Source organism: Cavia porcellus, unplaced genomic scaffold (genome assembly GCF_034190915.1).
Source record: "Cavia porcellus strain 051 isolate PalLab524CR breed Dunkin Hartley unplaced genomic scaffold, mCavPor4.1 scaffold_12, whole genome shotgun sequence".
In the NCBI taxonomy this organism is placed as follows: domain Eukaryota; kingdom Metazoa; phylum Chordata; class Mammalia; order Rodentia; family Caviidae; genus Cavia; species Cavia porcellus.
In genome coordinates, this window is record NW_026947495.1 from 76,865,898 (window position 1) to 76,891,500 (window position 25,603).

General features: G+C 40.8%; 1 protein-coding gene across 1 annotated transcript in view; it reads right to left on the reverse strand.

Annotated features, from left to right (window-relative positions):
* Positions 1-25,603, reverse strand: part of Tmeff2 (transmembrane protein with EGF like and two follistatin like domains 2) — a 232,842-nt gene that overhangs the window by 34,794 nt on the left and 172,445 nt on the right. The window contains exons 6-7 of the mRNA XM_063259468.1: positions 8,895-9,043; positions 8,127-8,186 (exon numbers count right to left, since the gene is read on the reverse strand). Coding sequence (XP_063115538.1) covers positions 8,127-8,186; positions 8,895-9,043 — 209 coding nt within the window. The remainder of the gene's footprint in view (positions 1-8,126; positions 8,187-8,894; positions 9,044-25,603) is intronic.

Sequence of the window (25,603 nt, forward strand, 5' to 3'; positions counted from 1 at the left end):
GCCAAGAGCCCGGAAAGGACTTTCCATCTCCAAATGGCATCAGTTTCCCCTTGATAAACGGACTGGTTCTAGGAAAACGGGGTGCGCTGGGAAGGTGACCACTCCAACAGAGGCTCGGACCACTGAGAGTCACACAGCCAGCAGCACCAGTGCAATTCTGACCACAGAGAGGAGGCCCAGCCAAGGTCCTGGCTTATTCTAGGACTGGAGGACGCTTCTGTGCTAGCTGCAGTCTCAGCCTGATGCCCTGAACTCTACTGAGTGGATGCTCTCCTAAGGTTTATGAAATGCCCATGTTTTCATCGGCATTCTTAGATAATTCAGATCTAGGGACACAACGCATTGATCAGAGGGGTGACGACCTCCAAGTAATTTTGTCTCATTGCAAGTCGGTGTGTAGTCCCTGAGTTTGGTTCATGGAAATTCACCATGGAGTGATGGCTTTCTCCTGGTGTGTCCAAAGTCAGATCTCTCAGTCTGCATGTCCGCCGGCTGTCCCTGCTTCCGCTGTGAGTCTGGCTAACACCCCCAGTGGCAGCCCCTTACTGTCGTGTCCAGCGTCTGTCTCCACCAGTCTTCCTACCCATCATGCACAACCATGTTGGTTTTTTGTCACGGATGAAGCCTGCTTTTCTGCTCCATCATCCACACCTTTTCCAAAGCCCACTCCTGCTCTGAACTTCAGCCGTGGCAGGGTGCTATAAAGTATTTTAGAGTATTTCACTTGGTTGTAATTGCACAGTCTCGTCACATCAATATGTGAGGAATGAATTTCTAATGCATTTAATGAAGTGTTTCACACGTTTGGGGAGCATCAAACTCAGAAACAAAAGCAGGGCATCAAAGTGCTTGGACAGGGGTTTGTGTACTGTTACTAGTTTTATGGAAAACTCTGTGCCTTGAAAGTGCACGGAGCACTGAGTCAGATCTCTCTCACTTCAGTTGCACTCACCCTCCAGAGTCTCACGCTGTCCTCCCGGGAAGGAGAGGGCGGGCTTCGGTGGCCAAGGCCAGTTAAAAGGAGGACGGGTTTCTCCCCGGTGGGTCTTGGTGTCTGGGTGTGAACAGCTCTGCTCCCTTTGCTATCTGGGCTACGTAGGCCTTTCTTTTTGATCGAATTTTGTTTTTCAAAACTTTTGTTCTCATGTCTCAAGACAGGCGTGTGAGAATAAAAAATAAAAATCTGAAAGAGTAGTAAGATCCAAAATATACAATAGCTATTGTAATAATGAAAGGGAAAGAAAGTGCCCCAAAGGACAGAACTACGGGGACAGGGGAAAGGAAAAAAGGTTATTCGTATGTTGGTAAACACATATAAATGTACGTATGGATATGTACTCTAGGGAGATACCTACACTACAAATCTCTCTTAATTCATCAAAAATAGTTTGTGGTGTCATTGTTTGATTGATCACTTTTGTGCTTAGATTTGGTAACCTGAACCAACTAGTTCTGAGATAACAATATGCAATATATTAACTTAATTCCCTCCTTTTTTTTTGAATTCTGTATCATTTATATCCTTTTTTTCTATTTTTCTTTTTAAAATAAAAAAAAAGATACGCATGTATATTAATCACAACCTGTGAGCACTAATATTTCTGAGTGAAAAATAATGTTTTCCATAAACAGAAACAAACTCCTAAAGACTACATTTCTGTTACCTCCTGTTATTTCTGCTTGGTTACCAGGATATAAGTTTCTTTTAATAACAAGCATGCATGTCTTTCAAACACATACCCTGGGGCATAAATGCCTATTTTTAAAGGTCTCATTGAAAGAAATGCAAGTAATATAATCATCTTGTAATTCTGTCACATGCTAAATCCTTGTAATTTTTTAATTTAAATCTCATGATATAATTATCTTGTGATCATATTACTCAGGGGCAAAAATATACCATACATAAAGTTATGTTGACTCTAGGAAAATGGAAATATTAGCTGTGTGAATATTTTGCCTTGTCGAATTGCAGGAAACATACGAATATTGCTTTATGGGAAGTCAGTGAAGGTCACTCTCAGGAAGAGACCTTTCTACTTGGATAGAAAACACCTCTGCAAGTCTGTTGTATCGAGCCCATATATGGATACAAACTGAGCACATTTTATATGGGCAGACCATACCCCATACATGGGACCATGTTTCCCACAAAAACAAATTCTTTCCAATGGTAAGAACAAAACAAAAATAGTAACACTAAGGTGCTTGCTAATACTTCACATGGCACTTTTGCATTTAAAATTAAAATTAAAATTAAATCCTTGGGAATTAGGCTTGTTTTCACTGAACAGATAAAGAGACAGGAAGTTCAATTATCGGTGCAAGTTTAAACAGCCAATGATGGCGCGCCTGGTCTTTACACTCAGGCTTACACACTTGGCTTTGTGGCTATCACCAGTCAACTGGCTGCCTTCCGAAAGAGTAAGGCAGACAGATGCGTAACACCTCCGGGTGAACAATTTGTTTCAGCAAGGACTATTTCAAATCGGCAAAGAGCACATAAATGATGCAGGAAGTATTTATGAACTGGGGCATAAACAGAAACTTTTCCAGAGTGTCTACCAGGGCCCAAGGCAACTTCTCAGCAGTGAACTTCATCTGTGTTGCAAATACCATTTCTGTGTTTATCTACGGCCATGAACGTAACATAATATTACAGATGACTGGCTACATCATTTTATGGGGAAAACAATGAAAGCACACAAGTTCAAGAGCGCAGGGAAAATTGTGAGTTAGAGTTCACAGAAAGCTTTATGAATTTTGCAGTGCTCTAATGTAAATCCCAGAGGGGAAAAATCCTTGAATTGAGACACTTTCCCTTAGAAATCTTGAGGAAATCTTGACATCTTAATTCATTTCCTGGACTTAAATATTCTAGGCTAGTCTAGTGGCACTCTAATAGGCTGGGCAAACATTTTTATTTATTTCATTGCTGATACTAATATTTGTGCTACAAGCTGCCGCCTCTATTTGCTGCTATTTACTTATTTCCTGAAGATCAAATTACTGGCCCAGATATAACATGTTTCCCAGCAAAGTGCTTCTTGTGCTCAGGAGCAAATGGAAAGGGCTTCCATTTTAAATGTAGATTTTTGCCACATGACTGAATTAATTCATGTTCTAAATATGATATAAAACCACTTGGCATTTATGCCTGTGGATGTGTAGTGGGGAAGCAGCCGAGCCAGGCGTGAGGGAAATCAAGCAAGCACCCGCCCTGCACAGGTGGGTGCTGGAGCCTCAGTGCTCCATGACCGGACCACTTGGGTCAGCCACTTGGCTCCTCTGAGCTTCCAGTTTATTCTATCCTGGTGTTTGTAACCTTGTTTTACTGGGTTGCTATTAGAACATATGAGGGAATGTGAATGCATCTTGGTAAAACTACGAAGTAACACAAAGAGGTTGGGGAAAAATTTATTATTATTATTATATTATTATTAGAGTAGGATTTCGGGAATGCAAACACTATTGGATTTGCTTTTTTTGATCTATATGTAGAAGTAGCAAATAGAACAGGACAGATTTAAAACCAAACAAAACAGCACTTATAAAGGGCAAAATAAAAGATAACAGGAAACAGGAAGATCGATCTTTTGCAATGGAGGGGGCCTGGGAGATGGAGGGAGGGAAGGGAAGGTAAAGGAATGGAAAAGGACTAGCCTGTTTTGCGCATGGGCCAACTGCCTGCGATGAATGCAATCAGCCTGTCCTGTAAGCATGTAGAAAAATTTTTAAAAAGATACTCAGAATAGATAGACACAAATTTTAAAGAAAGTACCTCTCTGGGGCATCTCACAGCAAGATTAATATGGTGAAACAATTCCGAGCCTGGAGTTCTGCACAGGCTAACTCTGAGGATGCAGAATCAGTCCTCAAAGGCCCTAAGAATGCTAGACAGCGACCTCTTCCCTCTACCCCTCCCTGGTCACACTTTCACAACTGGATCAGTAGACGGCCTGACCCCCTGTTCTATCATATGCTCTTTACTTAATCGCCTTGAATCTCCATTTCTCACCTGTCAAATGTGCATAATGTTCCCCTCACCTTTCTGTGGTGCAGATGAAGGAGATGATGTATGTGAAAAGGCTTTGTAAATTGCAACGGCTTCTATGGAGACCGAGTGATTTTGACAGTTCACTCAGATTGCCTGGATACTCTTCGAGGATGTCAGTATCTGCTCCGTGTGTGGGAGGGGAAAGCGTATTGACAAGGATGTTAACAGGATGGACAGAATTTAACTATGTGCATTCCTGGTTTCTTTCTTCCATATTTCAGTCTTGAGTTTGTCTTCTTAATTACTTAAAGATAAGAAGTGGTCTTCAAAGAGAAACTTTCCTAAAAATGAATCCTTCCTGAATGTTACAGGAAGTGGAGAACTAACCCAGCGAAATGCCCAGCCTGGGGCCTTTCTTTCTCATCCCCAGTCACCAACACCAGGAATTTTTTCCTCCCCATACAACTGCGATCTTCCAGCATGGTCTTCACCTTCCCTCAGGTTTCCTGACTGTTCCGCTGGCCAGGTCTTGTTTAACCTACAGCTATGTGATGCATGTTGTCCCCTTGGAGATTTCCTGGGAATTCTGCGTTATTTATTTATTCTTTCCAATTTAAAAATATACATGAATGAATCTCATTACTTTCATCTGCCACAGAAACACTATCATGAAGTTATACATATTTTAATGCGATGCTTTAGACTGTTATCAAAAATTGATTTAAAAATCCCCAGCCATAAGAAGAGTTTCTTGCCATATTTCATGAAAATCACTGCTGAGGATCTTAGCTATTCTGTGTTTTCCTGCACTGACTTATAAAAAGAGCTGTGCTATGTGTTTCCTATATAATTTAGCACAGTGAAATTTTGTCTCTGGTCTCTGAACTTATATTTTTACTTATCAGACAATGAAAATCTAACCTCCACTTGGGAGAGAATTAGGTGGGTGCATTTACTTTTGTGAAATTCAGGATACTGCTTAGCATATGACAGGAGCTCAATATATTTGCAGAATAAATTGATGCAACCATAAATTCTCTTTTTATCTTAGTTGCAAGGAAGCTTAAGGCTAAATGCAGTAATTGTAATGTCTATGTTGCTGATATATTTATTTTCTTAACAGTTCTGCCTTTATGTCTTCCATTTCTGTTTATACAATCTCATTGAACACATTTTAATTATAAGATACGGCAAATACTTTTTTGAAACTGGTTTAGGATATCACAAAGTAAAGTGCATTTCATTTTTTAGATCTAAAAACAAAATACTTGAAGCTTATGGATTGTTAACAGCTAGCAACTTGTAAAATTAAGTACATTTTTACTGGAAAGATATGTAGCCACCTTTTCTGAAGCATGACCAGATGTTCAGACAAAAAAAGCAACACAATCAGAAAATGCACACCCAAGATGAAGACAGACAAAATAGGTGAACTCCATTTTCTTTTCAGAACAACACATTACATGGTATATATATCATACACAGAAAGATTATATGATAGGAACATGATATAGTTTTCAAGAAAATGTTGCAATTTTCAAGTAGCATAAAACATTTGCCATTTTAAACTTCCAGAAAGGAAATTTGCTAAGAATCTGAAACAATAGAAAGCCCAGGGAGCCCTAGCTCTGTGGTTTAATGTGTGTTCTCTGGATCTTTCCTGCCAGTGAGGGGAAAGACCTAAATCTAAGCCTACGGTAAATCTAAGTGCATCTCACAGGAATCTTGTCCTGAGACCCCGAAACACGGAACTCCAAAGCTGGGACTCAAGGTTCATAAATGCTTTGTGTCCCATTAGAGGAGAGAGGACAGCAGAACAGAAGCCCCTTGAGGATGGCCAGAACGTGGTGCTGCCCAGAAGACCTGGCCAGGGCTCGGACTCCTGGGGCGGATTGCATTTCTGTGTCTCTGAAAACGAACTGACTGCTCCCCTGTGAGTTTAATGCATTCCAGTCTATCGGATGTGCTAGTTTTACTTGAAGAATTTAGGCATCGTTTCTGAATTTTTAAAAATTTTGTAGTGTATTCTCTGCAGTTTATACTCTGCTGATCCTGCTGAACTCTTTCTTTTAAATGATATTAAAAAGGAGATATAGGGTCAGGGATTTAGCTCAGTGGCTTCTGTGCCTGCCTGGTAAGTGCGAGGTTGTGAGTTCAATCCCCAGTATCAAAAATAAATAAATAAATAAAAAATAAATAAGGAGATACAATAATACATTTATTTTAAAATTTAGGGTGTTTTGTTTAAAGATTCCCACTTTTACAATGAGAAGCATGTGTTCTTATATTTATGGCTTTTAATGTACGCTCAGTGGAACGGAAGTGATTAGTAAGGGTTCTAATTGTGTAGTTCTAATTGTGTAGACAGGCAAAGAAAAAGCCTGAGCGCTCCTTTCCACCCATGGAGAGTCTGCAAATGCGCCTCTAAGGCAGCAAGGGACTCAGCTTGCTTCTAGGAATATGGCTTACACAGTCCCTGTTTTCTCTCTTTGGGGAGATTTTAGCTTGTGGGCTATAAATTTAAGAGAACAATGACATGCCGACTCTGCATTTTTCCAAATGTGTGTCCTAAAATTCGGTATATGCAAATATCATTGCAAGCTTAGGAATGCCAAGGCGCATGATTATTTAGTTCCTATAGGGGGTATATATTGCATTTTAATAAGCTACTAGTGAAGACAAAGACATATAAAGTAGATTCTAGGACAACTTTATGCATGCAAGCAATGTTGAATGGTAGTACTGTCACAAAGTAGAGATCATTTTAGGTACACCAGAGGATGTGCTGAGGTTACATGCAGGTACTGTCCCAAGTTACTCGGGGCATCTAGGCAACTTTGGTATCTGTAGAGGGCTCGGTGATGCAATGTACCATAAATCCTGGAGGTGACTGCGAATGAAAGATGCTTATTCCTAAAGATTTTATAATGAACACAAGAACTGTGAGGCATTCTGGGTAGAAGATCCATGTGTTATCTTTGGTTTTCTCAAACTTCCTGACCACGGCATTACTTTTTACTATTAGTATCTCTCTGGGTACGAGGATATCAAAGCAGAACCGATGTTTCCCATATATTATTGTTCATGATAACTCCAGGTTCCTGGCATATTAAAAGTTTTACTTCCATGCTGTGAAACATGGAAATAAAATATGAAAACTTGAAAAAGCACAGTTATATTTTTTCCCAAATTCTGAGACATCTGAGGCTCGTGCAAGTCAAATCTTTGGTTGACAATGTGTTTCCAATTCCTCAGGATGTTTTTCTATACATGTGTAAGAACACGAAATTTTCTATACATTTGTCAGAAAATGAAATTTCAGGAAGAATGATAGTGCGTACTATGAAAGACAGGAAATAATTCTTGATTGAAATTTAACTTTACATCTAGATACAAGCAATTAATGTCTAAATAGAAAGTTCTGCCCCCAAATACTTCACACACCATGATCAATCTCAATCTTACACCAATTTTCTATGAAATAATAGAATCTGATAAAATTCCAATTATACATCCATAATTTTTTTCCTCATTCTAGGAAAACTGTATTAGGGACATATATTCTTCAAAATAAAATTGTATAAATTGCTAAAGATCATCTATATTTTTGTGTGATATTTTTATAGTTTTGCATGTCTGAGAAACTACCTTCTAGTTTCTAAATACATTAAAGCAAATTTATTTTAAAATAAATTATAAAGACTTTTAAAACTTTGTATCTAAGTAGAGATAGCCTGCATTATTATTTGTAAATATCCTCTCTAGTTTCTCAGAGACTAAGGAACCTTTTACTGTTGATTTTTTAATGAAAATTCAAATTTACTATCCTGCTAAAAATTGCATTAATTTCCACTGATGCCCATTAATTCAATAAATGTTTTGTCATTTGCACTGTCAAAACAAGTTAATTATAGCTTACTGACATTTTTGACAATCACTTTAACTTTGGCAAAAAAAAGTCTTACTTGTTTCAAGAAAAATTTTATTTCTGCCCACTGCAAGCTTAAACTTGGCAAAAGAAGACCAGCACACATGAGCAGTCTTGCAGGGCACAATTTAGAGAAAATGATAGTGGTTCTCCAGGACTCTTAGAAAAGTGCTCGTGCTTTGAATGGAAATTATTATGTACCTGCATAATCTGTTCTCGCATAATGCCCATCTTCAGACTTTGTAGTTGCCGTTGTATTATCTGTGTTAAAAAATTAACAACAAAGATTGATCAGCTGCTTCCGAAATATCTCAAGTTCATTTTTTAACACCACCTTCATTGCAGTTAACTTTTTTCTACAACTAGGATTCCAAGCATCTTTATAAATAGATACATTTCCAATGCATGATTCTCTTTGACAGTGAACACTAGAATGATGGCAGCTTTCCAAAGTTTGGGGCAAGGAATAGCTTCATAATAGTCACTGCAGTAAGCTGCATCAAGGATAGCAGGTCAAAAACTCAAAACAGGTTTGCTTCTGAACAAAGCCAAAGCAGAACATTCTAGTACAGTAATGCTGCTTTTAGAAAGGCACTTGAAATATTTCTCCTGAATCGATACATAGGATAGAGTGATTTGCTTTTAATTCGGAGGTTTCCAATGAATTTTTAGAGTCATTGTTAAAAGTGTTTTTGATGTTCTATTTGGCCTCTCTTCTGAATATAGGATTCTGCATTTGCTGCACTGTGATGATCCGGCCCCATTATATAGAAAAAGAGGGGGGCTGTTCCTGATAGCCCCTCAAACATCTGCAATCAACACAAATGCTATAGTAGACTCTGCTGCCCATTGTAAATCAGAACTGTCTTTCAGAAGTGAAATCGCTGCATAATAAGGCTCTGCCTTCACTCTCCACTTCTGCACAAAGACTAAAAACATTCTTTGAAATGAATTTGGTATGAACATTACCTTGACATCGACCCAAAGACATGACTTCAATTTTCTCCTGTTTCTGACACGATGCTTCTTTGATTTGACATGCATTATCATAAGACTTCCCATCCGAAGCGCAGAGGGGATTGAAGTTGGTTTGAGAACAGTCAATGTTGCACACACACCTAAAGGAAGAGAGAAATAAAAACGGGCGACGTCAATAGGGCTGGTACCATAGCATAAACAAAGCACAAATGGGAGGATTGCTGGTTGGCGAAAACGCAGCTTGGCAAACTAGAATTGAATCTTTCCAGGGAAGCTGCTTTACTTTTCTACCCAAGACGACACAGACACAGAACTAATCAAAAATGAGAAATTCAAAGGACCTAGCAAAGGATAAAAAAATGAAAAAGGAAAGCTTTAGAAAGTGATCATCAGTTAATCTCTAGTCCTGGAACTTTTAAGAGATGTGCATAAACTTCCGCAGTGAAGCCTGCAGAACTGGGGTAGGCCAAGGCAGTCGAGAACATCTGGGGTTAATCTTCTTCAATGAAATCTTACTGCTTTTCCAGGGATTGCAGAATGGTTAAAGCTTGGGAAAATGACTTGGAGGTCAGTTAAGAGAAAGCGAGGAAGTAAGTTCTTTAGAAAACCATTGAGAGGGAATTCTTTGTGGTATAAGCAGCAACATTCATAAAAAGTGCTAAATGGAATCTTCAGTGGTCCTTAACATTTTTGCATGTTGCAAAAGCTTCTAAGAATGAAATGAAACCTACAAATCCCATCCTAGGAATAATCACACTCATAGGAACAACTATTTGTATACCAGGGATTTTTTTAAGCCCCTAGACATTGTCCCTTTGTAAGCACTGCTAGCTCTCATTTTCTTAGACTGTAAGATATTTTAATAATGATTATTATAAAATAATAAATATAAGTTGTCATTCATAATTTTTAACATTTGTTTTACTCTAAATAAACTTTTGGTATATTAATGGGAACTGAATCACCTAAACAAACTATAGAAATTAAACATTTTAAAACAAATTCCATGTGATTTTAATGTTCTTATAATTCTCTATATTTTACAGTCTACTTTGGTATTCAGAATATTGTGGGGTTTTTTCAGTATGTATGCAAACCTGCCACTGCCTGGGAATGTGAACTCATATTTAAAGTGTTTATTAATATTTATATTATTTTTATAAATAAAGTCTATGCATCTCGAAGTTGTGAATCACACATTTTAGTTCTTACATCTTGCATAGAGCTGGGCATAGAATATAAAGATGATAGCAACCAGCAGGTTTACCGGCTGGGCTCTGCTTTATTTAATCCTCACCATGGCCATTTCCCTGACTGAGATATTACATGAAGTCAAAGAGCTGCTGAACTGTAGAGCCAGGATCCACTTACGGATAAGTTAACTTAAAACCCAGCATTCTCCTCTGCGACCAGAGCTGTGAACTAAGCGTGTCACCCAGGATTTTTAAATGCACAAATTCATAAGCAGATCCCGGGCCCCAGTGAGCCTGGGGGAGAGCTTGGGGTTGCGCACTCTTCAGTAGGCTCTCTGGCAGCGGGTCTGTTTCCTGGGCATCCCTGCCTGATTAGCTCCTTCAGCAGAGAGGGGTTGTCTACACAGCAGTGTTTCTCTGGGTGTTGTCCTGAGACCATCTGTGTTGGAGCTCTCAAACTGCTGTGAAAAACACTAACACAAACATGCAAAATAACTGCTTTAGAAACACGTGGTTATTTTTACATTCACCTGTTTAGGAACACAGAGCTAGCGCAGATGGTAACCACCCCTAAATTCTTTGCTGGCTGAGAAGCTGCCCTCTCTCGGCTCAGACAATGCTGCTATCTTGGCCCGTGAATATCTGAAGTCAAGAGCTTTGGGTCCTTCAGGGGTGGCTGGGACGAGAGGCTTGGTAGGGTGGCACTGCCTTAACAAAAAAGGGGTGGGGAGACTGATTGCATTTTTTTTTGTTTGTTTGACAAAGGTGATTTATTTTGCCTTCCAACAAATTTAGGTTTTGACTGTCAATGTCTTGAAGAATCTTAAAAATTAATTTATCAGTAGAAGGATATAGAAAAAGGTATACTATCTCATCTATCTGAATAGTAAATACGAATAATATTTAAAGTTTGCAAACATCCATGAGCTCAAAGAAATTTAGAGTGTATATGTATCTCTGGACCAAAAGGAATTGGCAGTTCTGAAATCTATTCAACATCAAAACAAAATAATCAGATGTTAGAATGGGGTGGGAGGAGAACATTTGCTTGAATTGAATTGGCCAATATTTCAGTGAAAAATTCACTTAAGTACCAAATTAAACAACAGTGCAGGATATTTCACAAAAGCTTTCTTTCCAATTGGTTACTGTCTTTTCTTCTAGTATGGGTGATTTTATTTTAGTTCTACAGATTTGCTACCTATACCTTTTTCTTTTTCTATCCTAGCATTACTTGTTCAGGATTTCCTTTTAAGATGTTTCCCCTTTGGAAATTCCTAGCTCTTGCTGCCTCAGATAAAACCTTCCAGGGAAAAAGCTAAGAAAATGGTGCAGATATATGGCATTTCTATTCTCAACTCAAAAGGCGGACACAGATTCGCTGAGATAAAAGCAAGCTGGAGCTTTTCTGAAGCATATTCTTGTCATTAAAACTGCCGGCTGCAGGAGCTACTGAGATACAGACCTCGGAGAGCGTGGGTGGACTGGGCTGGCCCTCTATTGTTTACCTGCATCACCTTGCTCTTTCTTTTCTGCTCACTGGACTTGCAAATAATAAATAAAAGAAAAGTGAATTTTAACAAAGGACTCATATATCCCGGCAATCACTGAAAACTGGGAAATGTGTGGGCAGTATTCTTATTTCCTAAAGAAATTGAAGACACGTCAAAGGTTTGCTTAAATAGTTCGAAAACCAAGCTGCTTGGAGAAGGGGAAGTCTGTGATCACCAAGGATCCATTGTTTCTGTTTCCTTAGACCAACAAGCTCTTATTACATAACCATCATTTATTATAGTTTGTATATCTGAGTCTGTTAAATTTTGTTAATTGGAAAAACAGGCAGGGTTCCAGGACCCTGGGCTGAAATTCTACATTCATCCTGACTCTGTTGGTGAATTATCTTAGCACTCCCCACCCGCCCAATGCTTTGGAGTCAGTAAAGTTCCAATAACTTCATGTTAAATAGATAACTAAATGAAATGAATGGATGCAGAAACCATTTTGTATTTTCAAAGAAAGGTAGCCACTGTTGCTGTCTCCATATTATAGATAAGAAAATTGAGTCTCGGTGAAGTCGCACAGCCGGCAAGGGGAAGAACATGATTTCAAATCTAGGCGGTCTGACGCCAGGGATCACATTATTGCGCGTTCAAGGAAAAACAACATAGATTTCAATTTCCTCCAACTGCTTAAAGGAGTACTTCAGAGGAACAGCATTTGAAACACAATGCTGTGTCTACTCTTTGAACATGAACTCACACTGTCTTCCCAAACAAGAGGTCTAAGCTCTTTTCTATGGCCGAAAGAGGTAAGTGAATGTTCATTTTAAGACACAGGGAGTTAGTATGTGGTGTTAGAATAATCTTTCGTGCATTACATTAACTCCACTATTAAAGCACCAGTTATTCAAACATTTTGACTTTACAACACTATATAAAGTTGGTTCCACATAAAAATATCCTTTTTAACACACACATTTACATACGCACACAATAGACTCTTCTGAACAGACTGTACCAAAAATCACACAAAATTGGAGGGTCTTGGCCATACATCTGTTTTGAGATTTTGCTTTTAAACTCCTAAACAGGCATTCTTGGAAGGGCAGAATCCTGGGCTAAAGAGGGCCCTAGGTGTTCACATTGGTTCTAAATGCATGTGGAGAGGGGCAGGCTTGTATCACCCTCCATGGCAGCATTTACTGCGCTCCTCAGGTGCTTATCTACATTCCTGTAACATTTTCAAAGCCTTAATCTTTGATTCCTGGTTCTTAGCTCAGTGTATGGTAGTTGGTCTTCAATAAACAAAGAGCATTAGTGAGACAAGTCCTAGAGAGGGTCAGAAGGACTTTAAGAAAGAAATCACTGTGCTCCACACTGACACTTCTGAAACATCTTAACACTAAGAGGGAGAAAGGGGGAAGTGGATGAAGGTACTCAATACACAGGTGTGGGAATGCAGATTCATAGCCCAGCTCACTGAGCACTAGGCGGGATTGCAACCACGCTAACAAATGCACTTTCTCAACCATTATGGTCAGTAATATCCCCTCACTGTCCTATGAGTTCAGAGGTGAGGCTTTCAGAAGGTGATTAACCTCCTGAGCAGGTTAATCTGTTCCTGAGTTTGTAGCTCAGTGTGCCTGTTAAGTGGCGGGCCTGCTTAGAGGAGGTGGGTCTGTGGGTGTGTTCCTGTCTCTAGCCATATTCTCTCTCTTTGGCTCTCTGGTTCTTTCTCTACTTCTGGCTGCCATGAGATGAACCGCTGTCCTCTCCATGCTCCTCCATCACGATGCTTCAGCCTTGGAGCCAGCCAGCCATGGACTGAAACCACAGAAACCATAAACCTAAACAAATCTTTCTACCTTTAATTTGTGTATGCAAGTGTTCTGGGAACAGGAAGCTGAGTAACACCCTATGAAGCCCAACCAATCCTAACGTATCAATTCTTTCTGATTAGTAGATTGTCCATCCAGCCCCAAGCTGTCTGACATCAGGTGATCCCGCTGTTTTTATCAGTAACCAATACAAATTCATTGTAAACAGCATATGCTTCACTTCCTCAAGTTTCATTATAAAAAGACTCTTCTACCTAGGCCACCTGGGTTCGGTGGATGCCACCTCAGTTGTTCTCCAGCCTCATTGCAAGAGATATCCAATGACCTGGTCCTGTCTTTCTCCTGTCATTTCTACAATGGCTCAGTAGTTCAGGGAACATTTTGTTTGGATTGAACAACACCAACAAGAGATAACTGGTGATATGTTTAGGAAAATCTTTACCTAGCTTTGTGTTACTTGGAAGAGACAGAAGGCACCAAAGGAGAGGGAGACTGGTGAAGAAGACAGACTCGTGTCCTCTTTTTGTGTCTCCACAGGCAAAGGAAATACAGTACCAGCCCTTCCTAACCCCCACGACACCAGAGTCCAATGGGACGAAAGAGCTGCCAAGTTCCTACCTCTTGAGATACCTGGATCTAGTTTTAGGCACTAGTATAATTTTAGCATGGCAGTAATCTGCCAGCTTATTGCTTCTTTCAATCATCAAAAAATGTGAGGTTGCGATAAAAAGGTGACAGAATTATGCTATGGTGGGATTGTGAAATTGGAGGTCACTCTGCTTATGTAAATTAATCCAGAAGTTTTCTTCCTACAAAAATGAAAGGCATATATTTTTAAAACAGAAACTATCCCTTATTCTCTGCCTTTGGCAAATAATTACATTATTATTCATTGTGAGAGCAGTAACCAGTTAATTGCAGCATGTCACAAGTATTTTATGTGAGCCTGGGATTTGTAAAGCTGAGGACGGGCATGGATGCCTTTAAGACTTTTTTTTTGGGTAAGTTTTCTTTTCTTCTTTTCTAAAAACCTATCTCAGTCTTTTGACATTTTGACACTGCGATTACATAGATCTCTTTTCTTCTAAGCTACAAAGAAAAAGAATCAGCCCTACTTGAAAACAATAATTTCAGGGGTCTCCAGGTGGAAACGCTACCTTCTGACAATCCTTCAGAGCCAATTAGCACTGACTGAAAACCTTGCCCTCTGAATTGTGAGAAAGAGGAGAAAATATGAAATAATTTTAAAAAGACCATTTGATGGTGTAAAGGACCTAAAGTGTAAGAAGTAACATGTGATACCTACGGCAACTCACACCATTCACACACCATTCGCCTCATGCACCCCTGGGGAGCTTGGCATTAACTTAGCCTCCTCCTCAGCTGAGACAGCTCTTCCAAGGGTGACTCGTTGAGCTAAAGCAGTCTTCCGTGTGTTCAGGACTGCCGTGTCATCCGCCAACGCCGCCGGCCAGCTGATTACTTATTCATGGGTCTGGTCTGCGGCCGCCCTCTAATTTCTCCCGATTGCGCTGCATCTATCAAATATGGTTGTCACTCTGTCCTCCCGTGAAGCCCTTACCTGTGTGTCTAAGCCGACTTCTGACTGCACAATGGCTCCCTGACAGTTTTCAAGCACCCAGGTGTACTGCAGTGGGGCTGCTTTGGACCTGAACTGGGGTTTATTTCCTGTGTTTGATCCATCTCTGGGGCAATGAAACAGACCCTCTCTGGCCCAGGAAGTAAATGAGGTCATAGTGAGATCTGTGAGCATTGTTGGATCTTAATGGAAAAGCTGTGTTGTATCAATTGTAGTAAAACCAGCCTGCACCTTTCATACAAGACTCTTGTAAAAAAAAAAAAAAAAGACTCTTATGATACTTTAAGTCCATTTACTTACTAACTCGCACGGCACTGCTTTTGATGGAACTTAATTATGAGTACTTTATCTGCAAAGAAATGACTGAATTGTAAAGAAGAAAAATGAGGTGAGAGATGTGAAAGTGCACTAGAAAATTAAATCTTCCGCACAGAGGGTGGGAAAAAACAACAGCATTGTAAGGCCAGTGAGTGCCTGTATTGTTACTCAGGTCACTTTTGAATTTTTGAAAATTCTTTTTATCGCTTGTATATCTTACTGATACATAATAGTCACATTCACCTGGGGAATTGGTGCCTACCCATACTGCATCTCGCTCATTTCTAGTAGGCGAGTCCAGCGGTTTTGAAACTCTGAAGGAAAGAGTCGCGCTTGTCTCTAGAAATATCTTCCAGGGCGCACTGATGTTTTCCAAGGGTGGTCAGGGTTACCTACACGTGCCAAAAGCTTCCTCACCATTAACACTGACCACTTTACAAGAGGATAAATCAGAGGAGCTGGCTTGTCATGGGAAGGTCTTAGGAATACTGGGACAGAGTTCTTGGAAAAAAGCTTATGATAATAAATATCCAGTCAAAGGAAAACTGAGCTGAAAAACCCTTCATGTGGGTGGTGCTAGAACTTTCAAAAGCAGAATCAAACATACAACAGAAAGGGTTACTTCTGAGAAAGAGGCTCATGGCCACACATTAATATCTAATATGGTAAAGTAGATGGAGACTCTGTCTAGAGCTTGGAATTTGGTGTCAGGTGGACTATTTATCAGGAAGACCAGTTATGAGGCACTGGATTATTTAGGTAACTTCCTCAATGTCAGAACTCACATCCGTTAAAGTGGAGCTAATTCAGGATTGGAGAGTTCGGCTGATTGGAATGACACAGGCCAACCGCTTCCCGAAACTTCTGAGAAATTAGAATTGCACAATGAATGTTGGTCAAAGTGTTTGTTTACTTTTGCTTCAATATTTCTCATGCTGAACAGCATTAACAAGGTGTCAACAGCACAAGTGCTTGGGGCCAGCCTGGGGATTCTCACTGGGAGGTCTGGTACCAGGTACTGGGAAGTGGAGTTGGTTCCAATGCTACCAATGATTGTGAGGAGTTACCATGGTGAGTTCCAAGTATGTTAAAAACTTTTCACCCTCAAAGACAAGAGATTTTCTAAATTTAGTGTAAGCTTCCTCATGAGAAATTTCCTCTAGTAGGTCTGAGGTGAACTCAATCAGCATTTGAAGCAAGATCCTTCAGCCTTTCTATCCCAGATGGCTCATATCACCGATTGAGAAATCTCAGCAACCCTGGTGCTATCCACGCTTTTTTCTGACTCTCCTCATCATTCCATTTTAAGGAATTCAATGTTTTCCCTTAATGTACACTTTTCACACATTAAGAGGTGCTTCTTCATATGGTACACACTGCAGGTAATATTGGTGCCATGTTTGGTGACAGGGACAGGTGATTAAATGGATGGGTCAAAAACCATCAGCGGTGCAGAATTTATTCATCAGGGAAAACCAAGCTAAAATTGTGAAAAGAGTAAGACTGAGGGCTGGGGGACAGGCCCATCCAGTCCCCACTTCTTTGTGGTCACCTCACTAATATGCATGAGATGGGTGGAGGAGGAGAGATGGAAAGTGAACAGAAAGATGAGCAAGATGCAAAAGGAGTGAAGTGGACAGCAGATGACCAGGGGAAGAGAGCAGCCCGACAGAGCAGCAGACAGAGCGCCGGGTGCCCAGGGGACCAGGGAGAGACCCATCTGGGTGGAACGAACACTTGCCGGAACACAGCACTGCAGACAGTCTGTGAAAGGTCTGGATTCCAGCCCAAGGAGTGGCCTTTATCTTCTGGGTGATGCAGAGTCCTGAAGGCTTTTAGAGCACAGGGGGATGGGAAGGTCAGCAAGATAGAATTGGTGCTCTAGAAAGATCTGCTCACAGCACAGAGCAGGCAGAGGCACTCACTAGCAGGCTGGTGCTGCAAGGTGGGGGGCCAGGGCAGAAGGCCCAGGACTCAGGCCTTAGCTGTTGGGGAGGACAGGGAGAATCAACAGGGCGTGGTGGTGACTTCCGGCTTCGGGGACAGCACAGAGAAGCAGGAAGGCCAAAATGCCACAGCGATGACCTTCCTCCCGGCCTCCCCCTTCCTGCCTTCCTTCCTACCTGGTGTTCTAAATTGGAAATTTAGAGGAGAAAGCCCGGCTTGGGGAGGGAGACCTGTGGGACTCAGGGAGGCTTTCTTTTCTCCTAGGGACAGCTTTCTGTCTTTGTTAATGGCTTAGGGACAAATGGAGCTCTGTCACAGGGGTGATATCATCCAAGTACCCTTCAGGGTTCCAGGAGACTGATTCCCCATATCAGTGCATGCCCTGCCTGACCCAGCAGGACTGAAGACTGAAAGAGCCCACAGGTGACAGCGCCACTGCCTTACCAAGCAGGCAAGGCTCCTTCCAAGGGGGGTAGGCGGGTGGGGTGGGGCAATGTCCCTCGTCTGTGTGTGATAAGAGGTAAGACAGGTTTAACACTGACCCACGCTCCTGGAGTGTAGCTGTTCATTTTCTCAGGGTTATTTTTCCTTCTTTTGAAGCAGCTGTGCTTCTGTCCTACAATAATCTGATAAACAATTCCCCTCATCCAGGTACATTCTAAAAACTCTCTGGAAGCAAAAGCCCTCATTAGCATCGCCCGTCTGCTTTTGTTCATTAAGCAGGAAAACATATTCACCAAGCCAAGGCGACTCTGGTTACTGAGCGGTGTGGGTGCCCTGGCTGGCTCGGAGCATACCCGAGTCAAGAGGGCACACGCGCCCCAGAACAACAAGGGGGAAGCAGAGATGAGGCACTGACATGACTGTAGGGAGCCCCGCGCCACACCATGACAGATCCGTTTCCACTTGTCCCCGTGTCTCCGTCACAGGGAGTGTGCGCACCTGCACCTTCCTCTGGGTTCTCCCCCACTGCACCGCAGCTTTACAGCACACTGGTAGGTCTCACCCCTGCAGGGTAAGGAAGAGGAGAGGAATCACGGCCCTGCATTTGCTGAAACTGCTGGCATGAAAATACTGCTGTCAGATTGTTCAGATGGTTTATGGTTATGTGGCTTAATTTTTTATTTGTTTGTAGGAACAGTTATGATAATTTCCTCGAGCAGAACAACAAAAAAAGGTATTTTCATCTGGAGACGTGGCCCATTTCCTCTTGTTAGGAAGTAGCAGCTCTAAGACTGATTTAGTTTTTCTTTATTCCTTGGCCCGCAAGCAGCCCCCGGACAGGGTCTCTGTGTGCATGCGCGCGCGCAGGTGTGTGTGTGTGTGTGTGTGTGGTAAAATGAACAATGCTTAGTACACAGAAACAGGAAAATACCTACCTAACAAATAGGATCAACAATAGGTCTCACTGTCCTTAAAATATAAAGGTAGAATTTGTATACTTGCAATGAATCATAGAATAATTTCTTTAGAATTGTGTATTAGCCAAAGTTATGCTGTTATAATAGAGCATAAAAGTGAAGCAATGGTTAAATTATGGTGGCATTAACTAACTTTATTCACAGTGAGTACATGAATCAAATGATCTTCCTTTATAACTACATCCTTCTCTATCATTGCCTTAGTAGTTTGGGGATCAATTTAATTTTGCTTGAAAAGCAATATTTAATAGATTATAATATGATCATAAATTTCATTAATAAAAACACAAAATAGTTATAGAGGTGCTAGACCTAGAAAGAAAAAGTGGGGAAAAATTAGACCGCAGGATGCCTTATCTTTATTTGATGTTACATCTTAAAAGATCAGTAGCAAATACACTAAATATTTGCATTTGTGAAAACTAGTTGAATGCATGTTAGCTTACCTTTGACAGTTTAAAAGGATTTCAACATTGAAAATAAAAATATTCAATGTGACATTTATATGGTAAATAATTAAATTATCAATCTTGGTAAGTATATGTTTTTGGGTTGATGTAGAGTTATATCATTTCTGAACTGTTCTTTTTTGGTACCAGGAATTGAACTCACAACCTCACACTTGCCTGGCAGGCACTTACAGAGTTGAGTAAACTCCTAGCACAATTTCTGAATTGTTTAAAGAATTTGCAAAAGAAATACGTGGGGAGAAGTCCCAATGGAATGAAGTGATATTCCTTTGTAAATTAAGTACTGAAGATTGAGTTTATGTCTACACAGAAATGATTACCAAGTAGTATGTATTACATGAAGGGAATTCTGTCTGTCTGTCTCTCCCCATCTCGAATGTTTCCCCATTGAAACACTGAAATGCTATTCTTAAAAACACGTGGTGCCATTTCAGTGTATGGGCTCAAACCAGCTGTTCATCACTGACTTTCTGCATTACTACCAGTGAGTTCTGATGGCTCTGGAACAAAGATGTGTGGCAGTGCCATCAGCCAGAAAGAAGTTGCGATCTGTTCCAAATTCCTTGGGATGCAGGACTTTGGACAAATATGTTTGAAGATTTTGCTTTGAAATCAAAATTCTTCTGCATTTCTCCAAATACTAAGCTTGAAGAGGTGAGGTGAGCTGGAAATGCATCCCTGAGCAGACCCAGCGGCTATCTTTCTGGGCACTGTGCTTTCTTCTCCTCCTGGGCACACGCGTTATCATCGGTCACAGATCTTTAATTCATTTCAATCTGCTAAGTGTAGCTGCTGTCTCCTTTGTACCATATACTGATCTGGGCTGGACATCAGGAAGATGAGGATGACTCTTGTGATCTCAGGTGGCACCAGATCATGACAGAAGGGGAAAACCAGCGTGCATGGGACAGTGTCACCAGGGCTGGGCCTTGTCAGGACGAAGAGCTGACAGGAGGTCATTGCTGAATCCTCGTGACCTGTAGGGCTCTGAAGGTTTCCTGGAGGAGGTGATGCTTGAGCCCGAATTTCAGGGAGGAGCAGAAGTGCAGCAGGACCTTTATCCCAGGACAGGTAACAGGGGACTTCTGAATCCTTTTTTCTGCACTGCAGATCTTTCCCTTGCTTCCTCTCTTCCCTCTCCACCCATCTCCTGTGCATTCAAAGTGCTTTTTTCCTCTGTAAAAATCTTGTCTCCTGCATGTTTTCCACTGCAAAAGACACCTCGTGCACCTGGTCGGCAGCCAACATCCCTCAGCCAGGTCACGAAGGAACCCAGCACTGCGATGAGCAGGGTGGCCACCGCTCCACTTGTGTCTGTGTGTCCTGATCCTCATGGTACTGATTGCTTCTGCGTGTCCCACCCATTCGTGCATCTTAGTGTCCTCAGTGTTTTCACTGCTGCCTCTCCGCAGAAGTCTTCAGTCAGGATTCAGCACTTTCCTCTGCTTTCCCCAGTGCCCAGGGCGGGGCCAGGCGCACATAGTCTCCCTGCAAGTGACAGAAGCTGCAAAGATCCCTGTCCCAGATTTACCATTTCTCTAGTATCCTCCCAGGCAGTGAGCTGCCCAGGATTTCTAACCGTGCAGGGCTCCTGGGAGACGCTTTCCTTCCCGGGCCAGCGCCTCTCCCCTGGCTGCCAGCTGCTTCCTCTTCGAAGCCTCAATTAGGGACTCCCCGAACATGGCGGACAGATAACAGCAACTACTGGAGGCTCTCTGAAAGACTCGGCTCAGAAGCCAGGAATGGTATGGACTAAGGAGACATAAGCAGGTGGAGATATGCTCTGCTGACTCAGGAATGAACTGGGCTGAGAGAAACCAACTTGGAATGCAGTCCTGGTGCTAAAACAGGAACAGAAAAGCCTCGGTGTGGAGGCTGGACCCCGCGCCATTGGAAGCCGGAATTTGGGTTTCCCGCCGAGCGGCGGCTGGCTGCCTCTACAGCGGCTCGGCAAGGAGAGAGACACGCGGAAGCGCTGAGAATGGCAATCTGCGAACGGCAGGGAGGCGTGCACTGACTTATGGTGAGGTGAGTGAGATAAACTGACACTCTACCACAGTTTGACTCCAGCGGAGGACTTTCTGGGCCCCGGCAGTCCTGCGGGAGCAGGGCGCGGTGGCAACTCCAGCCACACATCCCCCTCTCAGACGGGATTGGTGAAAAGTGCCTGGCCTGCGTGACGCTGCCGGCGGACCCGGTAGGCTGTCCCAACCCAGATCCCAGAGCCTGACAGTGGCCGGGAGGGGAGACGCATAGGCTGCCTGGTCCTTAACTCCCTGGTGCGCAGCGGTGAGCGGGAACACCTAACCAGCGCAATTCGATCAGGCTGTGGCTAACTGGGAGAGAAGCTGGGCCTCTTATATAAGCTTACATATATAAGGAACAGAGAATATGGGAAGAGGCAGCAACAAGAAAGGCTCCTTGGCCCCCAATTCTGAGAAACAGGCAATAGCAGACACCGCACCAATAGACATAAAGCGCCATATAGAGAGCCTCATAGACCAATTCAGGAATTAAGTTATCAACGACCTGAAGCTAGAAGTATGCAGAATAGTTAGAGAAATGCTAAGCACCACCCAAGAAAAAACAGATGGTGGAATGGAAGAACAGAAAAAGAGGGGAGAATTGTTTGATGGAGAAAACAGAGAAAGCATAGAATACGTGAAGCAGGTTCAAAGGGACTACCAAGAAACTAAGAAGTCTATCGAAGACTGGCATAACAGCTTGAAAGAAACTAAGGACAGACTATCTGAACTGGAGGGCAGACTTGTAATATGGGAGAATGAAATGAAAAACTTCCTAAAAATAACAAAGAAACAAACAGCAATAATACAAAGACAAGAAGATGATAAGAGGATCCATAACTTAAGGATTAAGAACATAAAAGAAGAAGTAGGGACACAAACAAGTGAACTACAAAAGCTACTCACAGAAATAATCCAGGAGAATTTTCCTAATTTAGCAAAAGGTAAAGATACTCAGATGTATGAGGCATATAGGACCCCAGCTACCTACAACCCAAACAGAGCAACACCCAGGCATATAATAATCAAAATTCCAGAAATTCAATACAAGAACAGAATATTAAAAGCTGTCAGAGACAAGAAACAGACCACTTACAAGGGAACACCCATCAGAATTACAGCAGATTTCTCTGCACAAACCATCAAATCACGAAGAGCGTGGGGGGAAAAAATTCAAGCTTTGAAAGATAATAATCTCCAGCCAAGATTGAGATATCCTGCACAACTGTCCCTGAAAATTGATGGAAAAACAAGGTGCTTCCAGGATAAAGAGGAACTGGGGGAATTTGCAACCACCAATTCAACTCTACAGAAAGTATTGCAGGATATGCTAAAAAAAGAAAAATACAAAGAATCCAGAAATAGTGGCGGGGAGGCCACAACGAATGGAGCAGAGAACAAAATGAAGAAGACAAACTGACAGCTATTGACAGAAAAAGAGCTCAACAGAAATGAGGCAGAGAAGATTGGATGATAGGAACAGCTATTTTGGAGAAAATGACATCTTAATAGGTAATACTGATTTAGTATCATCTTGTTTTGAAGTCTCATCTAGCTTTTGTCCTTCTGTCTCCAATGGTCTAAATAGGTTGTATTTCATTGGATTTTATTACGTACGATAGTATAAGCAAAAACCTTGTAAAGACAAGGAGATTATACAGAAACCATTGTCCATTTTCTGTTAGTCGATTCTGAATACTCTGTAATGCTGTCATTCTCTTAAATGGTTTTACATTGTTTTGATATACTTAATGCTACAGTATACGAAGTCGTACTGAAGGATTTCAAAGAAAGAGACAATATGGTAACTACTTTTAGGTTAGGATTATCTGGTGGTGAAACGCTATTCTGCTTAAATGGTTCTGTTTTGATCTGCGCTGTTTCGTTGTTATGCCCTCTTTTATCTCAATCTCCACTCCATTATTTACTTTTTTATCTTTATCCTTTTAATTAAAGGAAAAAAATATAGCAGGATATATTATAGTAACCCACTTTGACTTTCCATTACCTTGATTTAAAGCCCTGTGTTACTCTCACCATCTGGTTTTTAACTGATGTTCCCCTATTCTGTTTTGCTGGATAGTATCAGGTTCGAAAGTTTAGGCATCAGCAGTGAAGATAATGAGATTCATTATAACGCCCATTCTCGTTGACTTTTATCTACTTTTGAAGACCTACAATGTCTCCAATGTTTTAGTTTTGTCGGTTTTATTCTTTACTGTTTTGTTCAATTGTATTATAGCTAACGATTTAGGCAATTCTATTAGAGATAGCGGGAGGCATTATGGTAACCATTGTTGATCACCTTGTATTATGTTTTTACATTATCTATTATGTCCACCCTTTTGACTTGACCGATTCTGTTCTGTTATGTCACATTTGGTTTTACTCTCATCCAAAAAAGCAATAAGAACCGTGGGAGCAATGAAACCCAAAATGTGTAATAGTCATTGTACAGAAGAGAGGAAAAGAAAGTGCTCCAAACTATATAACTGCATGTATATTTAAGTGCATAAGATAGAAAATGATATCACAGAGTTTTATTGGATCAATGAACAGAACTGTTTGCAGTATCATTGGTGGAATGTCCACTTTACAAGTTTTAATTTTGTGACTTGAACAATTATTTCTAAGATGACAATATGTAATCCATTAAGTAGTGATTTCCTACTGTTCATTTTTTTCTGTAAATCTGTATAACTTGTACCCTTTCCCTGCTTTTTTTTTCTTTTCTCCTTAAATAAAATTAAAAAAAAAATTAGGGACTCCCCGGTGGGCTGTGGTGGGCTCTGGTCAGCTCCCTGCTCACCTGAGTGCAGGGCATGCTGAGCATGAGTCTTGTAGCTAGGGCTTGGTGCCTAAAACACACTTGTTGAATGAACGATACATTAATTCCCAATACTTCAAGTCCCTGGAGTCATCTATCACACATGGTGGATTATGCCCTGCAGATAACACACACCTTAAAAAGTGGCTTGGAGGGCACCAGGGGGAAAGCTGGACACAACTTCATGAGATGTTTAGTGCATAATAAATTTGCTGCTTTCCTTGCTTTTGGAGAGTTCACGCTTTATCTTTTGTTAAATTGGTCTGGCTATCAAAGTCTATAACCTTTGTATTTATTCCTACTTGATTAACTGCAAATGAACTTTGACCTAGCTCGGATGAAAGTGGCCATGCATGTTTATCTCAAATTTATTTATTGATTTTTCTCTGTCATGTTTGCGAGTAGTAGACTATTTGCTTGTTTTAAAAAAGGAGTTATTAATAGCACCACTAGGGTATTTTATTTTGGGTATAAGTTATCTGACACTATTTTCCAGAATTTAGTATTTTTATTCAATGTCACTCTAAAATATGGCAGCAATTAGCTTAGTTGTCTGATTTTCTAGAGGTACTGCAAATCCTTATAAAATCACAGAGTATCATTGTAGTAATGTTTCACTCCCACTTTCTCTTCCTGCTATGATTATCTGTCTTCTTCCTTCTTAGAATGCTTTTCCTATTTTTTCTTTAGTGCTTTTTTTCCCCCTCGTAAGTATTTTACATAGATAGCCTAAACACTGAGGGAAAAAATTTCCAGATATTCATGGACCTTTTCATTCAGCAGGGAATCTTGCTATTTCTAACATGAAAATTTGAAGTTGTTGCTCGTAATGCAGAAAGTCCCTTTTCATATATTGCTAGTAAAGACAGTATCGGTGTTACACATGTACACACTGATAGAATACATAAAATGAATGTGATCAGCCTACTGCTTCTGAGCACAGGAGAAACAAACTCAACTCACAGGTTTAGATGAGAATACATGGCAACACGCATGAAGTGATAGTGAATTTCTTTCTTCCCATTTATTGTCTTATGCTAGAGTTACTTGGTAATGGTACTATTCTTTTTATTGTAATTAAAATGTCTGCAATTCTATGGTGGAGCGTGGCAGTGAAAAGTGTTCTTGCTCTTGGCTTCATCTCAGGAGGCTTTTAAACTGCATAATTAAGTGTGCAGTTTTCTTTTAGGTGCAGGGGCCACTACGGGAACACATTAGATTTTTAAAAAATTGGTGTTTTGACTTACTTCTAAGAGAAAATCTTAATAAAACCAATAAGCTACTGAATATAACAAATTCAGAGTATCTGTTAGCACCTAAACCTAAATGTCATTATTTTAACATTTTTGATGATTGCATACATCATACAGTGTAGAATATTCAACTTATCCTACTTATCCATTGCATAAATCTTCAGTCTATTTTATACACACTAAATGACAATCTCTCTTATTTCACTACGATCTCTCTTGTTTTTACTTACTATTCTTTATCTTTTTAAGTAAGTTGGCCTATTTCTGATTACAATTTAAAATCACTGGGTGACAACTTTTGTTTGTGGAC